Raw genomic sequence first — 17,573 nt, 5'->3', positions numbered from 1 at the left:
AAAAAAAGAAAAAAAAACCTGCAGTAAGGTTAGAACGTGGAGCAAGCAACTGGACGCGGTGAACTCCGCCCAGGAGGATGGTTTGTCAGGGGGAAATTTGTTTTTTGTTTTCATTTTTCTCCTGGTTTCGCTCATTTTCCTTCCTGTTTCACAGTTTTGCTTGTGTGCTTTACCGCGTTCTGTACTAGCATATGTACTGCCTGGGCATGTGATGATGTGAATGTGTACTTCTGTATCCCTAATTACGCCTAAACTTATATTTTTGTACTCTACAAACCTTTGTCGAGTTATACTCTCTAGAACACTCTTCTGAGTTATCACATATATATTTAAGTGTAATCTGAATAAGGACACACACAACACACTATAGTAAATAACGAGCATAAATTAATTCAGATTAATTCAGATTATTCAGATTATATTTAAATATATATGGTGTGTTGTGTATGTCCTTATTCAGATTAATTCAGATTATTCAGATTATTCAGATTATTCAGATTATATTTATGCTCGTTATCACATCTCGTAGGTTGAGGGTCAAAGTCCATTGTAAAAAGAAGATACTTTTGATATCTCAAAATAATACTTGTATGTATTTTGTAATGTAAAATGTTACAGCTACATGGAAAGTAAAAATTAACAAACATTTGGTGGCATGATTAGTTATGAGTAAGTAAACAAGTTCAATATAAACATTATAGTCCATGTGGGACACATATTAAAAAAGGGAACTACTATAATTAAGAACCATACAGGTAGACCACCAACGAGTTTCAAAATCTTTGTGTATGCGTATGTGCGGTTAGAACATCCAGAAGTCCTTCTAGTTCCTTTGCGTCTTCTCATTCTTAGTTCATCATTGCACTTGCGTCATTGGCGTGACTTCGACAAGACACGTTTTTTTTCTCCAAGCCCTAGTCATGAAAAGAATTACATGCTTTCACTAAGAGATGTGATAATAGTGGAGTCTTCAACACCAAGTCATGTGAGAAGCGGACAGGACAATGACATACAATCAATACAATCATCTTCCTTGGGATTACACGCGTTTTTGAGCTAAGCTTATGGACGAGAACCTAATGTATGATGAAATGCCCCTACCGCTTTATTGAAAAATAGGTCATGAATAATGCTCTGACAAATGGTTGTGCTTTCAGGTTTGTTTCTACATGGGTCACATGGGTCTGATGTATTTTGATGGAACCTACATCGGAATGGACAATTCTCAGTGGAGTCTATGTATAGAGCGTTAATTCAGTCTGAGGTGCCAATTGATAATTAATAACAAGAAGATCTGAAAAATAAAGATACCTCTTAAGAATAAAATATTTGCATGGTATATTCGTCGCAGAGTCATTCTTACTAAAGATAATCTTATCAAGAGGAATTGGCATGGATATTCGTTGCTTGGTTGTTTCATATGTGGAACAGGGACACTCCTCGCAGAAACCCTAATCTTCCTCGATCCTTCGTGGCTGCCGTCTGCTCGGGGATGGGTCGCGACGCGTCCGTGCCGCCGGGCTCTGGGCAGGTCCGACCTGCAGCCGCCGCGCCGATGCCCTCGGACGCCTCCTCGTCTGGTGGCGCCCCTGGCTTCGCACCTGGGGTGTTCCCCCCGGTGATCCCTTCTTCCTTCGCTCAAAGTGTCATGCGGAACCTTCCCCAACAGACTCCAGCACCGGGGCAGCAGCAACAACAGATGTATCAAATGCCACAACAGTTCTTTCAGCAGCAACCGATGTATCATGCGCCGCCGGGGTACATGCAGCAAATGGCGCCGGTGTACTCATACCAACCAGACGGCCCTTTCTTGCAACAGAGCCATGGTCACCCCACTGTTGTCCAGCCAATGGCCTTTAAAGCTGGTCTGGCAAACTCGGCGGCCGGAGTTCAGACAGGGAATATCCGTCCTAGGAAACCGAAGGGAGGAAAAGGAAATCGGCCTAAGAACCGTGCGGGAAACGCCCCGATCATCGCTGCTCCACCCACCTTGCCTTATCATGGCGTACAAGGTGCTCCGGCTTTTGTCTCGGGGCCTCTTGTGACTGCTGCTCCTCTTATGGCACCGGCTCAACAACAACATGATGTGGCTCAGGTGGCACCTGCTCCCGGGGTGAACACGGTAATGACCAAGTTATGGTGTACCAAGTGTCAGTCGGCCGGACATGTGGCTTCAGATTGTGAAACACAGCAGTATTGTTTCATCTGTAACAAGGCGAACCATCCGATGACTACTCGGCGGTGTCCAGCTCTCAAGATGCCGAAGCCGACGGTGATGCTTTGTGGCTATGGGACTGAGAGCATGGCCTTCTTTCAGATGCCTGACAATGTTTGCAGGGCAGACCTCACACCACAATCCTCCCCAACGGCTCTTGTTTCGATCTCGGGAGGCTCTATCTCTTCGAGCATTGTGGAGGCGGAGGTTGCTAAGATCGCTCAATATCAGCAACAGTGGACGTGGGAGGCTATCCCTCATGGCCAGAATGCTTTTATCATGTCTTTTCCCAGTGATGAGGTGCTCCTGGGAGTTACTGGTTTCACGGTCTTCATCAAATCGCATAATGTCACTTTGGAGTCCAAGGCTTGTCATTCCGAGGAGATTCCGAATCGTTTTGAGCTTATTCCAGTTTGGGTGCATGTACACGGAGTTCCTCACGCTCTCCGGCATTTCTTGGGTCTCTGGGCAGTTGGCTCTGTTATTGGCGCCACTCTTGACGTCGACCTCCTTTGCTTGCGCCGCCGTGGTATTGTGAGGATTCAGGTTGGCGTGCTTAATCTTGATGCTTTTAAGATGAGCCCTGTCAACTCCCTCTCATCGGATGTGGTTGTTCAGAAGAAGGGCTATGAATTCCGGTACACTCTGGAAGATGATGATTTCCGTGTGGATGCTGATTTTGTGCCTCGCGTTTGGGAGCATGGCGATGATACGGAAGGGGACAAGGAGCATGATCGAGAGGACACTTCAAGGGCTGATGACAAGAGCAAGAGGCCGAAAGCGTCTTCGTCGTCAGCTAACACGGCGGCATCATCTTCCTTGGGAGGAGTGGTTCCGATGCAAATCACCTCTTCCACGACCGTTCCTGCTAGTACACATCCATGCTTGGCATCGCGGCCTTTGTCGGGGGACCCGCCAGCGGCAACGGAGCTCGTGCCGCCCCAGAACCCTCCCTCGCTTGCCAGCTCTGCACCGCATCCACCACCTCAACCGGATGCTTCGCCCATGTCAGCTATTCGGACATGGGTTGATGGGCCTGCGGCGCCCTTGGCGATGGGATCACCGTGGGAGGCTTCTTTGGAGCATCTGACGACACCGACATCGGTTTCTTCTCGGTCTTCTGGTCGTCGGGATGTGATTTTCTCCCCGGCGGTGCGTGCAGATCATGACATGGCCTTGGCGACGCTTCGGGCGCTGTCTCCTGCGCCGCCGTCACAGTACGAGGAGGCTGCTCCTACGAACGCTGTCATGGAGGATGAGCTGCAGCTTTCACGGTCTCCTGCAGCGTCGACGGGGCCGGCGCTGTCTCCTGCGTCGCCGCCGCGGGATGAGGAGGCTGCTCCTTGTATCGCTGTTATTGAGGATGAGCTGCAGTGTTCTAGGTCTCCCGCTGCTACGCCGGAGCCGTCTACACCACCTTTCCGGCCCTCTGGGATGCGGGTTGCTTCGGAGTTTACTACTTCACCGCCTAGACGTAGCGGCCGCCATGTTGTGGGGGCTGATGGGGCCTCTGCCACTGATGAGGATTCCATGCAGAGGGCCATGCGTAGAACGGCAGCGCGGAACCTCGACTTTGATGGTACGTCTCCTTGCAAATCATTTCTATCTTTTGATAAAGCCAAAATGTCTTCAAATATTGCTAGCCTTGGTATTTCATTAGGTAGAAATGATGCAGTAGTTGATTTCTCAGTTAAAGCTCTTAAGCAAATGGAGTTCGACTGGCTTACGGTTGCTCCTAGAACGCTTCGGACGGTGGATCCACTAGTATCAGATGAGGAGGATGAGGAGTCCGATGCCAACCATGAAGGCAGACTCCTCTCTCATCTGGTCAATGATACTACAGAGGTAGACTTTGAACATACCATGCGTGATACGATGCTTTGTGAGCTCGTTGCATCGGTACTAAGAACACGTCTAACTCTGGTAGTAAAAAGGGTCGCCCTAAGAAGAAGACCAAAGTATCCAAACGTAATAAAGTTTCTCCATGAAAGGAATGTTTTGGAATAGCAGAGGTCTTGGTGACTTGGCTAAGTACAAACATATTTCCGATTGTGTTAGGGATCATGCCCTCGACTTCGTGGCAATCTCTGAGTGTAGTAAGGGTGACTTTCCAACGCGTGATTTGGACCATTTTTCATGTGGCAAAGATTACGAATGGCATATCCTGCCGCCTTCAGGGAGGTCCGGAGGTATTCTTTTAGGAATACATTCCACTTACTTGGAACTTCTTTTAACTTTAAAGGGGGAGTATCATATTAAATTCCACCTTAGAAACAAATCCGATAATTTCATTTGGAGCTTGGTTGCCGTATATGGTGCTGCTCAAGATGAATTTAAAGCGGCCTTCCTCAAAGAACTTGTCAATACCTGCAGAGAAAATCCTCACCCCATGCTACTTGGGGGGGACTTCAATATTTTGCGATACCAGCAGGATAAAAACAATGATAGGTTCGACACTCGATGACCGTTTCTTTTTAATGCTGTCATTGACAGTCTTGATTTGCGGGAACTCTCTCTCTCTCGGGGCGCCAATTTACCTGGGCCAATAATAGATCTATCCCGACGTTCGAAAAACTTGATCGGGTGCTAGTCACCACAGACTGGGAATTTAAATATCCATTAGCATCAGTGCGGGCTTTGGAGAGAATTGAGGCCTTATCGGATCATGCTCCATTGCTTACTGATTTTGGTCAAGCAGCACCCACTTCGAACGGCCATCAGTTTAAATTTGAACTGGGGTGGCTCACTAGAGAGGTTTCCCTGAATTGGTTAAAAAGGTGTGGCAACGCCCAACACGGGGTGATACACCAATTCAACGTTGGAATAATCGCATTCGTGCATTGCGCCAATTCCTCCGCGAATGGGCTAAACACACCGCTGGGATTTATAAGAAAAAGAAGTTGCGACTATCTGTCTTGATCGACTCCTTAGATAAGATCGCGGAGGTGAGGCTTCTATCTGCGGCTGAGATTGAGCAAAAAAGTCATCTCAATGAGCATCTAGCCCGTCTCTTAAGCGAAGAGGAAATCAAATGGTACCAACGATGCAAGAACGACTCGTTGGTACTTGGGGATGATAACACGAAGTACTTTCAAATGTTAGCCAATGGCAGACATAGAAAGAAACGAATATTCACCCTTGATCAGGACGAGGGTCGCATTGAGGGGGACGCTCCGCTCAAGGACTTTATTACAAAATACTATAAAGACTTGTTTGGTCCTTCCTCGGAAACTACGCTGGAGATGGATGAGTCTATTTGTCATGACATCCAGCAAGTTTCCGCTGCGGAAAATGAATTCCTAACCTCTGCTTTCACTGAGGAGGAAATACGAACTGTGATTTTTCAAATGAAACATAACAAATCTCCGGGACCAGATGATTTTCCGGCGGAGTTTTATCAATTTTTTTGGGATATGTTAAAGTCTGACCTGGTTCAATTGTTTAATGAACTGCATGCTCATAGACTAGACATCTCCAGACTCAATTTTGGTGAAATTATCCTTTTACCAAAGATAAAGGATGCCAATCGGATTCAACAATATAGACCGATTTTCTTATTAAACGTGAGCTTTAAAATTTTCACCAAGGTCGCGACTAACCGGCTGAATGGGGTCGCAGACCATGTAGTCAAACCAACACAAACAGCTTTCATGCAAGGACGGAACATCTTAGACGGTGTTGCTGTCCTACATGAAACTGTTCATGAGCTCCATCGTAAAAAGTTGAATGGGGTCATCTTTAAGATTGACTTCGAGAAAGCTTATGATAAGGTGAAGTGGCCTTTTTTGCTTCAAACTCTTCGTATGAAAGGGTTTTCCGATACTTGGTGCCGATGGGTTGAGAACTTTGTGTCTGGAGGTAGCGTGGCTATCAAGGTGAACAATGACGTAGGCAATTATTTCCAGACTAGGAAGGGGCTACGCCAAGGTGACCCCGCATCACCTATCCTTTTCAACATCGTGGCTGATATGCTACTTACTCTCATTGAGAGGGCCAAGCTACCTGGTCAAATCACCGGGGTCATTCCTCATCTAGTAGAAGGAGGCCTGTCAATCTTACAGTATGCGGATGACACCATTTTGTTTTTGAATCACGACCTAGAAAAGGCTAGAAACCTCAAATTGTTATTATGTGCTTTTGAGGATCTTTCTGGCCTTAAGATAAACTTTCATAAGAGTGAACTTTTCTGCTTTGGCGAAGCCGCAGAAACTTCACAAGAATATGCTGATATTTTTGGATGCCAACTAGGCCAATTTCTGATTCGATATCTAGGTATTCCTATTCATTATCGGCGTTTGACAATCGCTGAATGGAAACATGTTGAAGAGAGACTGGAGAAACGGTTGGCGAGCTGGAAGGCCAAACTCTTGTCCTATGGGGGCCGACTAGTTCTAATCAACTCGGTTCTTACCAACATGGTCCTTTACATGCTATCTTATTTTCATCTGCCAAAAGGTGTTCTCCAATGCCTTGATTATTTTAGATCAAGGGTTTTTTGGCAGAGTGACAATGAAAAAAAGAAATATCGCTTGGCTAGGTGGAATATATTATGTCGTCCTAAAAGCCAAGGGGGACTCAGAATCCAGGATCTTGAGATCAAAAACATTGCATTGCTCAGCAAATGGGTAACAGATTACTCACTGAGGATGGTGTTTGGCAGGAGATCATTCGTAATAAATATGTTGGGTCCAAAGCAATCTCCCAGGTCTACTGGAAACCAGGTGACTCTCATTTTTGGAGTGGGGTTATGAAAGCTAAAGAATTCTTTTTCCAATTTGGCACTTTCTCGGTTAGGGACGGCTCCCAGATTCGATTCTGGGAAGACACCTGGCTCGGGACTACTCCTCTAAATGTGCAATACCCAAGCATATATCGGATAGTTAGACATAAGTTTGTCACGATTAAGCAGGTATTGGGACAAGAACACCCGTATATTTCTTTTCGCAGAACGATTTCTGGACCTCGTCTGACTGCATGGAACGATTTGCTGACTCGTTTGGGAGCTGTCCAACTGTCGGCTGAATCGGACATCTTTAAATGGAACCTGCATCTGAATGGAAGATTTTTGGTTAAATCCATGTATGATGCATTGGTTCATAACGAGGTTCCATCTGATAATAGAAAATTGTGGAAGCTTAAGATTCCTCTAAAAGTGAAAATTTTCCTATGGTTTCTCAACAAAGGAGTTATCTTAACTAGGGACAATCTAGCTTGACAAAACTGGCAAGGCTACAAAAAAATGTGTTTTCTGCAATCATAATGAATCGATTAAACACCTATTTTTTGATTGCAAGTTTGCTAGATCGGTATGGGCAATAGTCCAAATTGCTTCGAATCTATATCCTCCACGCAGCGTACGAAATATGTTCGGCAATTGGTTGAGGGGAATAGATAAACAATTGTCTAAGCACATTCTTGCGGGGGCGGCTGCCTTATGTTGGGCGTTGTGGCTCACCAGGAATGATATTGTTTTTAATCATAAAAGTGTTTCATCTCCTATGCAGGTAATTCATATATGCTCGCGATGGCTCCGTATGTGGTCTATCCTGCAGAGGCCGGAGGACAGAGACATTTTTATGATGGCTTCTACCCCGGTTGGAGTGCTCGGTCAGGGACATTTTTTACCCCCATGGATGGCGGTGTGACCTTCGGATTGGACCGGCATCACCTTAGGCCTCTTTTATCTTTTTTCGCTACTGCTGGCGTTTTTTGCCTTTTTATTTTGGCTTCTAGTACTTTGAAACTTTGGCTGTGTGCATCTAGCTATGCAGAGGCCGGGTGATCTTTGATGCGGTTGTATCAACTCGATATTTCAATTCAATGAAAATCCCTTTATCGAAAAAAATCCGCAATGTGTTTTTTGTCATCATGACGAGACAATAAAATATTTATTCTTCCAATGCAAATTGGCTCGGTCTATATGGTTAGTCATCCAGATAGCTTCTGGCTTGTATCCTCCTTGTAGTGTTGCTAATGTATTTGGCAACTGGTTACATGAGATTGATCACATGTTCAGAACTCTTCTTTGGTTGGGAGCGCTTGTCATTATTTGGTCGCTTTGGCTATGTAGAAATGATAAGAGTTTTAGCGATAAAAGTACTTCTCTAATGCCAGTTATCTACAGATGTACCGGGACTCTTCATTTATGGTCCTCCCTACAACGCGTGGAGAATTGAGACCTATTTACGGAGGTGTGTACACGATTGGAGGATACAGCGAGGGATACTTTTACCCAACATGGGTGGCAGCATGATCTTAGGATTGACCCACCTTCGCTTTAGGCGTTATACAGACTCTACATGTTTCTTTGTATTCCGCCTTTTATTTTTTCTTTGTACAAGAGGACTCTGTTTGGCTGTGTGCATCTTAGTTATGCAAAGGTCGGGTGTAATGCTTAAACTTTTTAAGTAATAAAGCGCCCCTTTTCGAAAAAGGTTTGTTTCTACATCCATCCTTGTCTATTTTAGGTGATTTAGATCTTAGTATTTCTCATACCAATATTTATGGAAATATGGCCGTCACAAACTAAATCAAACTAGGCATTCATATGCAACTAGCTAATTGTCCTTGCGTTGCAACGGGGGCATAGTCTTGTGGTTCAACATACCTCACATCCATCATATTCTAGATTTTGGTAAGATTTAATTTGATTTGAGTATGGTTACTGAAGGCAAGGAATGTTTTGATTTAATTGAGATTTTGGTAAGATTTGATTTGATTTGGGCAAGGGTAAGGGAAAGAAAGGAAAATTTTGAATTAGTTGAGGTCTTGCTAAGATTTGATTTGATTTGATTGAACTGAAAGACGTGGCTTTGTAAGAAGAGGAGATGGACGAACATACAAACATCAAACCTACCATCACGACCGCAGACTCCCCAATAATAGTAAAGATAATATTTACCTATTACTTGGTTGAAATATATGAAATGAGAAATATCCATTATAAATAAGGATTTTCTATGATGTTAGAATACTACTTAAATGGATGTTTAGATTCATATGCATTTGTTAATAAGGGGGAAATCAGCTCCAAAAGGGTCAACTATTATGCGGTTGTTAGACATAGACAATTCATGGAGAACTCACCAAATTGGTTGTGTGCTGAGTAGGATCAACCTAGTCAAAATATTGACTTTTATCCTCATCTGGCATACTCACATATCCATAAATTTACAATTTTGGAATTGAATGTCATAGTTAATAATGCACATTAGATATACATGGCATGACAAACGCTCAATCCATGAAGAACATGTAAAAGGTTAAATAAGGAGTCCTGCTTTGGTCCATTCATGTTAATTTCTAGCATAGTTGAACTGCAACTGCAAACTTTATCAATAACATAAGCTATAAAGATAGTAAACTTAAAAATAATCCATGTGAAGATCAAACATGTTGATAGTTATACATATTTTACTCATGGAGGTGTTAAGCCAATTTTCTGGGGTTGACCACCCCTCCTTTTGTCCACTTTTGGGTCATCAAGAATCAACCATGGGACTTTTTTCCAGTCAATCCTGGCTTTTACCTATTTGTTGTCATGATTGTCGCTGTTAAGGGGGTGTAACATTGTGTGCTATGTGAGAAAGAGATATAGGGAGCTAAGACTTTGGTGGAGTCTAGCCATTGCAACAACCCAATGCCAATTGAAAGAACATAGAAAATAGTAAAGTCAAATAACCCGTTGCTAGCCAAGAAATATATTTATTTACAAAATCACTATGGATATGACCGGTAGACTACTCTATAAAACTTGTGGAAGCTCCTAATAAAGTAATCTATTTTTTTCATATTTATCGGTCCAATTGGGAGAGGATAATAAAAACATACGACTACACTAAGAATTCTAATCTTCTTTCCCTTTAAGACTTGGGGCACAGAGTGATTCATTATGTTTGGAACAAGTGATTTCATAGGAACTTCAATATTTCACGCAGTGTGCTTTCATATTGAGAAGTATTCTTCATCGCATGCTGCTTTACAATCTAATACCATTTAATTGATTACTTCATGTAATGTGCGATTTCATTGTGATGATTCCATGAGCTAATCTTCAGTAGCTAGTACTTCCTCATTTGGGGTTTACACGGAAGTGGAGGTATACTGATTTTCAATATCAAGCAACATATGCTCTCGTTCATCTACTCGTACATGAGTGCATATCAAGCTTCCTCCTAGCTAGGGGGTGGGGATGTCTATATGAAATATTTATCATGTCATGTTTTCATATAAAAAGACTTTTTTGCCGAAGTGGTGAATCGTGAGGACATGATTTCACTTACTAGGCAGGAAAGCTAGCACGAATATCTCATAGGCAAGGTGATGTCTCTTTATCTTGAAAGTCTTTTCACGGGTAGGAAAATTCTTCTTTAATCCCACTCCTTTCATTTAGAATTGTGGGTGCAGTTCAGTAGAAAATATACAAGACTTGTGGACTTGAACTAGTGTTTGTGCATTGGTGGTCCACGACCTAGGTCCAGATGTTGTTCTATAGTGTGGGATAATATAAAATTTGTAAGACACAAATTTAGTTGTGAAAGATATCTCCTTCGTTTGCAAGGCATATCCCATAAAGATTTTTGTTAGATAGTGATGAAATATATCCATCTTATCATTTATAGATACTATCTCATAAAAGTAAGCTTTAAATGCACATAGTAGGTCAGTTTTTCGGCTTCGATGTACATGTATACTTCTAATGTGTGCTTGTGTGAAGCAATGGGTGTGCCTTTAGCAATAATATGCATTAGTTGTTTCTTGAAGTTATGAATATGCCACCCATGAGTATGTAGGAACATTGGATAGACCAATGTGAACGGGTCTGGATGTCAAGATTTAATGCTTAGACATGGATGAACATTGGACAAGACCATTAAATGTAGTCTTCTATCTCCATGGTCGGACGAAGCATAGTCGATGACACAATAATGTAGTCTTCTACTCCCTCCGTCCGGGTTTATTATGCCCTTTTTATTTTGGGCTACAGTTTGACTTAAAAAATTAACTAACAAAATGTAAACTATATGTAACAAAAATTATATTGTCAAAAAGCTCTTTCAAATACAAATCGAACAGTATAATCTTTTATAGCATACATTTTATATTTTAGTAGTCTATATATTGTCAATGTTTGACCGAAAATATGAAGGGCCCCAATAAACCCGGACGGAGGTAGTACCTCCATGGTCGGACGAAGCATAGTCAATGACGCAATGTGTATCTGTAACATTAAGAATAACACTAGTTCTGAATTTATTATATGTCACGTATATATCTCATGCCATCGTCGGCGAGGTTGAAAGAAGTTACAGATACAAAATGGACATATCTATATATCGGATATAGGTTGTTGCTTGCTACATCAAAGACAGGGTTGCAAAAAAAATCAAAGGGAAGAAACTTTTTGCAAGACAAAAGCAATGGAAGAAGAACCAAAACACTGAACTGTTACATCTCATTTTAGAAATTTAGCGGGTACTAAGCAGTGGTGAATCTAGGATTTTGAAACAGGGTGAGGTCCATATCCTAATTTGTTTTTGAAATACAACACATGCAGAATATCCATCCTTGCAACATATTTCCAAAAAAGAGAAGCAACTCCTAATTAGTTGTTTCCATGCAGAATATCATTCTTCAACACTTCTACAATGAAAATTACATTTTGCCAATTATAATCGGACACTTCAATTGAAGCAACCAATATAAGCACAACAAACCCTAATGAGTAATGAATCCAGTGCAATCAGAATTTAAGAAACGGGGAATGGAAAACCATATGTGAACAGATTTAGAAACATGACTGTTACGGACTGGGCGGCTGGGCGCGGAGCCTGGACGGTGGCACTGAGTTCTTATGTAGACAATGCATAATAAACGACATGCTGAAGTTGAACCAGATTTTCCTTCAAAAGAAATTCACATTACACCGGGGTTTTAAATCCAAAGTCAAGATTTGAATTATATTCGGTCCGTCAATTTTCAAGGACTTCCACCACCGGAATCAGTTTCTTTTCTTACAAATCCATGGCTGACAGGGGAAAATACCCGAATGTAATTAACCCATTTCTCTGTCAAACATCTCTATAACGGCTGGATACGACTGATGTGCCAGAATCACCACAATTTTGCCAAACATTTTTTCTACTCTTGGAAACGGACCTCGGGCAGTCAAGTACAAATACACAAATCTGTTCACGCGTGCGTCATGCACACGCGCGACTGTGCGAGGGAGAGGAGGAAAAAAAAAGAGGTCCTAAGCATTTGGCGCCTTCTCTCTCCAGCCCTCATCTTTTTGTGAAGCCATCCACGTTTTCCCTCCGCCTTAACTGCTTCTCTCCTTCCTCCCTCAGTCTCCCACTCTCCCTCTCTCCTTCTACCTCCGTCGCATCACCCAGTGGTTGCACTTGCACACACGGACAGATCGGCCAACAAACCTCCAGCCCACGCAGAAATTAACCAAGGGGCCGGACCGATCCGCACCATCCCGCCATCTAACCGTGGGCGAGCAAGGCCGGCCAGCCGGTCGACCACCGGAGAACCGCGGGATTCTTGGCCCGTCTCCCGGCCGCCGGGTTTAGGCCGCAGACGCCGGCAGGAGCGGCGGGTATTCGCGATGGATGTGGAGGGCGCCACCGTGCAGCCGAGGAAGAAGACTTCCTGGGTAAGTACGCTCGACTCCTTCCTAGATTTATTGAGAGTTCTTGGCTAATTAATTCGTTTGTTCTCGTGTGCCTGGTGTTGAGTTGCTCAATCAATTGCATTTTCTCGGGGCCTTGTTCCTGGAATACTCCCACCGCTTGCTCTTGCTTGGATCTTCTTTTTTTCTTCTATCCTGTAGCTCTAGTGCAGTCCCTATTTAATTATTTTCTCGAGTATATTCACACACAGAGAGAAAGGTGTGTGTATCTGGAGAAAGGATAGATATATACTCTGTCTAGTTCCCAGCATCAGCATGGCTCCTCCTCCAAGAAAGGAAAAATGTTTGCGGCGTGCATGGCTCCTCCTTTCTCACTTGTGAAGTTACTTTTACTGTACATGGAAAATCTGTCTGCTTGTAATTACTAGCTAGGCCAGGGATCATCTAGATTTTGCACTGGGTTCCTTGAGGAATTAATGCTCTGATCGGGGATATTTTACGGGAGCTGTTTTTTGATGGTTCCATGGTTTTCACTTTCAGTGAGATGCCGATAAAATTCATTGAGTTTCAATCAGTTGACAATGAAATACTTACCTTTCGGTCAAAATATTTCAGTCATTTCGATAGTACATAAATTTCCAAATAAAATATTAGATATTTTTTCTTTGACCAAATGCAAACCAAAATAGATGAATTTAACTTAATTTCATGGATCACAGTTGCAGCTGAAATATTTCTAAATTTGGACTTCAAAACCTACCAGGTCTACTCCTGAATTCTGGAGTAGTTATTCTGAGAAGGAATTAGTTGGCATGCCATGCATAGATTCTACTTCTACATAGTAAAGTAAGCACTTCCTTCTTGTGTCTAAATCAGCCTTGTCTAGTCCCCGGTCCATGTCTATTTCTTGGAAGCATATGTCGCTTGCCACAACCAAAGGTTTCGTTTCCCTGTCAGATCAGATCACCATTTATGTCAAAATGGACACATCGGTTTGGTCTTAGCTCAGACTTCCCTGTCTGAGGTGAAGCTACGTTCTCCCTACCCATTTAAGGCTTCCCTTTCTAGCTTGGTTTCAGTTTCAACTATTTTGACCCATGATTTCAACCGAGTACACATATTCATTCATAACTCAAGTTGCTTGGTAATAACTTTTTTGGTAATTAATTGATTGATTAAACATGTCCTTATCTATCTGTAACTACGCAGGGATGGCAAAAAGGAACGCTTCTGCTGGCGTACCAGAGCTTCGGCATCGTTTACGGCGACCTTTGCATATCACCCGTCTACGTGTACAAGAACACCTTCTCCGGGAAGTTGCGTCTCCACGAGGAGGATGAAGAGATCCTCGGCGTGCTATCGTTGGTTTTCTGGAGCCTCACCCTCGTACCGCTCCTCAAGTACATCATCCTCGTCCTCGGCGCAGACGACAACGGAGAAGGTAGGCGTGTTCGTGTCGGGACTCGAGTTCTCTCTTCCACTATCAAAAATTATCGGGAGTTATACGGCGCGAACGTTTGCTCTAACATGTCATCGCGCGGGTTCTACAACGTTGCATCGATTTGTTGCTATGCGCAATGTGCATCTGGATGTATGTTCACCGTGATAATGACATGACCGGCTAACTGCGTGTGCGTAGTACACGTGTTCGGGTTGGAGGAGTTCTTTTTCATTACCTACCTAAAAATGTGTTTTTTTTTTGAAAAGGAGGAAGTGGCGGAGCGTAAAACAAAACCAAAAACATGCCAATAGCTTGCTCAGTGGGCCATCTTTTGTCATTGGGCCACATCTACACCAAATCCTGAAAGAAAATCCAAAGAAAAGGATGGGCCATGGCCCGGTTTGGTCACCACAAGGCTCCGCCCCTGGGTAGCAAATAGGCATGCTTGTGACAAGGGAATGTTTTTTCATTAATTACGTGAAAAAAGAAACACGCATGCTTTTGCTGCCGGGATACTCATTCACAATGTAAATTTAATACTATCTCCAATCCATATTAATTATCACTGGATTATTACAAATACAACTAATTAATATGGATGGATTGCGGGAGTAGGTATTTCTGTGCAAGTATTTGATACATATTTTTTGGCAAAATAAAATGTGATGCGCAGGTGGCACGTTCGCACTGTACTCCCTGATGTGCAGGCGCTCCAGGATGGGGCTTCTCAACAGCTTGCACGCCGGCCACGGCTCCGTGTCGTCCTACAACCAGGACGAGCCCTGCAAGGAGACGCGGAGCAGCCTGGCCATCAGAGGGTTCTTCGAGAAGCACCACTCGCTGCGCGTCGTGCTGCTGCTGTTCGTCCTCATGGGCACCAGCATGGTCATCGGCGACGGCGTCCTCACCCCGACCATGTCAGGTGAGCTTAATTGTGAATCATGAAACCATGTTGATCTCTTGCACCCAGCAAAATGCTCTTGCCTCAACTTGTATGTCAGTCCTGAAACTTACTTCTGAATGCTCACCAGATCTAGTACATGATTTTCTGCAGTGCTGTCAGCAGTCTCCGGCCTCAGGATCAAGTTCCCGGAGCTACATGAAAGTAAGCACGCACCCAGCTGGGACGCTGTCTTTCTGAAGGTGCAAGTGCAACTGATCGATGATTCTGGAATTCTGGGTTGCAGATTACACGGTGCTGCTCGCGTGCGTCGTGCTGGTGGGGCTCTTCGCGCTGCAGCACTACGGGACGCGCCGCGTCGGGTTCCTCTTCGCGCCGATCCTGCTCTCCTGGCTCGCCTGCATCGGCGGCATCGGGATCTACAACATTTTCAGGTGGAACCCGACCGTCGTCCGCGCGCTGTCCCCGTACTACATATACAACTTCTTCAGGAAGGCCGGCAGGGACGGGTGGAGCTCGCTGGGAGGGATCGTACTCTGCATCACAGGTTGCTTTCATCACACATTTTCTTTATCCTCCAGGACGAATCATGATTACTTACGGCTACGGAATTCCAGGTGCTGAAGCAATGTTTGCTGACCTCGGGCATTTCTCGAAGCTTTCACTGAGGGTAAGTTCCCCATTATCTAGTATAAAATGGGCATGGCCTTTTTCATTCATTTGAGTGTCTGAAAGCATCTTTGCTGTGATTCTTTTTTTGAACACTATTTTACTATGATTTGTTTCGTTGCTTTGTCATGGCAGCTCGGGTTCACGATAGTTGTGTATCCTTGCTTAGTTCTGGCCTACATGGGGGAGGCCGCCTACCTGTCGAAACATAGGGAGGATCTCCAGAGCAGCTTTTACAAAGCTCTTCCAGGTGAGGTGCCAATTAATGGTTCGGCATATTTTGATGCAAGAATTCCATTTCATTTTGCTATCATCATTTTTTTTACCCAAAAAAGACATATATGTTACCATTATCGTGGTGTACTCATTTCTTTGTGGATAAAAGGAAGGTATGCCTCCTTTTTTTTTGCGGGGAACGAAGATATGCCTCCTTGCTTCTACATCGTATGATGTACATAACCATAATCTGCTAACAACATCAAAACAGTCATGCCTACAAAAGGGAAACTATGACAAACGAAATATTTCGTTGGGTTAGCTTCGACGAAAATACCACCACCTGCTTGTGGTGGCTTGCTTCTTATTCTTCCAGCGTAACCGTGTCGCCGGGGAGAATGAAAGGTCATACGTTGGCACGAGATACTAGATCTAGTGTGGCGACGTGGAAATCATTGCTCCGGGACAACACCTTCATGAGGGCAATTCTCATATGTGACACTGATGGGTCCAATCAACGAAGGCTAAACCATGGTTTTCCCCCAAAGTTGGAGCTCCAGGGCTACTCCTTCTATAAGGGATTGGCACACGTACGTTGCCATTAGTAGATCTATCAAGTGAAGGCAATATCAAGTGTTTTCACACCGCCGTGGTACTCATGCAACCACACAATACTCTCATTGCTTCATTCAAGCACTGAAGGCAAGACTGGTATACACCAATTATGATGACAACCATCTTCTACCTTACCGGCCCCTAATGTCTAGAGTGGAAAAAAGACCGCTATGTGACGCTACATCATCATCAGCTTTGAAGTAGGGCACAACTCCTTAATGACCCTATTATCTAGATAGAAACCCCTACTACCCGATATAGCAAGGACATCAGATTTGGAGTTGGGCACCGCCCTTTACCGACCCCTATTACCTAGAGAGAGACAATCCCTAGCTACCCGACGCAACAACAAAGTCAACTTTCGAGCATGCCACCGCTCCTTACCGACCCCTATTTTTTGAGAAACCCCCTACCACCCAACGCACCAATTGTGTCAGCTTTGGACGAGGAAACGTTCACAACCCTTAGCATTAGGCTCACTAACCCTAACACCACACTACCAAAAATGTGTCACTAGTAATAATTGATCGGCATACTACATATAGAATTTACCCTAGGTAGGGTCACGAGCTTTGCTACACCCACATAAAATTTCTTACGTAAGTTACGAACGAGCTGAAGTAAAGTTGCTGCCTTGTGACCATGAGGTCACTAGTTCAAATCATGAAAATAGCCTCTTACAGAAATGTAGGAAAAGACTGCGAACTATAGACCTAAAGTGGTCGGACCCTTCCCCGGACTCTGCGCAAGCGAGAGTTACATGCACCGTGCTGCCCCTTTTTTAAGTTATGAATGAGCTGACTTGGCTGATTTGGTTAGAAGAGAAAAAGGCCCAGGCCCATACCGCGAAATACAGGGTGTGAGGAGAGAGGGTGGGGGG

At 43.9% G+C, this 17,573-nt stretch overlaps 1 protein-coding gene across 1 annotated transcript in view; it reads left to right on the top strand.

The window, feature by feature from the left end:
- The first annotated feature begins 12,551 nt into the window (after positions 1 to 12,551).
- Positions 12,552 to 17,573, top strand: part of LOC119341561 (probable potassium transporter 13) — an 8,764-nt gene continuing 3,742 nt past the window's right edge. The window contains exons 1-7 of the mRNA XM_037613435.1: positions 12,552 to 12,875; positions 14,061 to 14,292; positions 14,966 to 15,214; positions 15,347 to 15,397; positions 15,480 to 15,740; positions 15,811 to 15,863; positions 15,998 to 16,112. Coding sequence (XP_037469332.1) covers positions 12,828 to 12,875; positions 14,061 to 14,292; positions 14,966 to 15,214; positions 15,347 to 15,397; positions 15,480 to 15,740; positions 15,811 to 15,863; positions 15,998 to 16,112 — 1,009 coding nt within the window. The 5' untranslated portion in view covers positions 12,552 to 12,827. The remainder of the gene's footprint in view (positions 12,876 to 14,060; positions 14,293 to 14,965; positions 15,215 to 15,346; positions 15,398 to 15,479; positions 15,741 to 15,810; positions 15,864 to 15,997; positions 16,113 to 17,573) is intronic.

The sequence above is a fragment of the Triticum dicoccoides genome, chromosome 7B (assembly GCF_002162155.2).
Source record: "Triticum dicoccoides isolate Atlit2015 ecotype Zavitan chromosome 7B, WEW_v2.0, whole genome shotgun sequence".
NCBI lineage: Eukaryota > Viridiplantae > Streptophyta > Magnoliopsida > Poales > Poaceae > Triticum > Triticum dicoccoides.
Note: the sequence above shows the minus strand (reverse complement) of the source record. Positions and strands in the feature narration are given on the sequence as shown.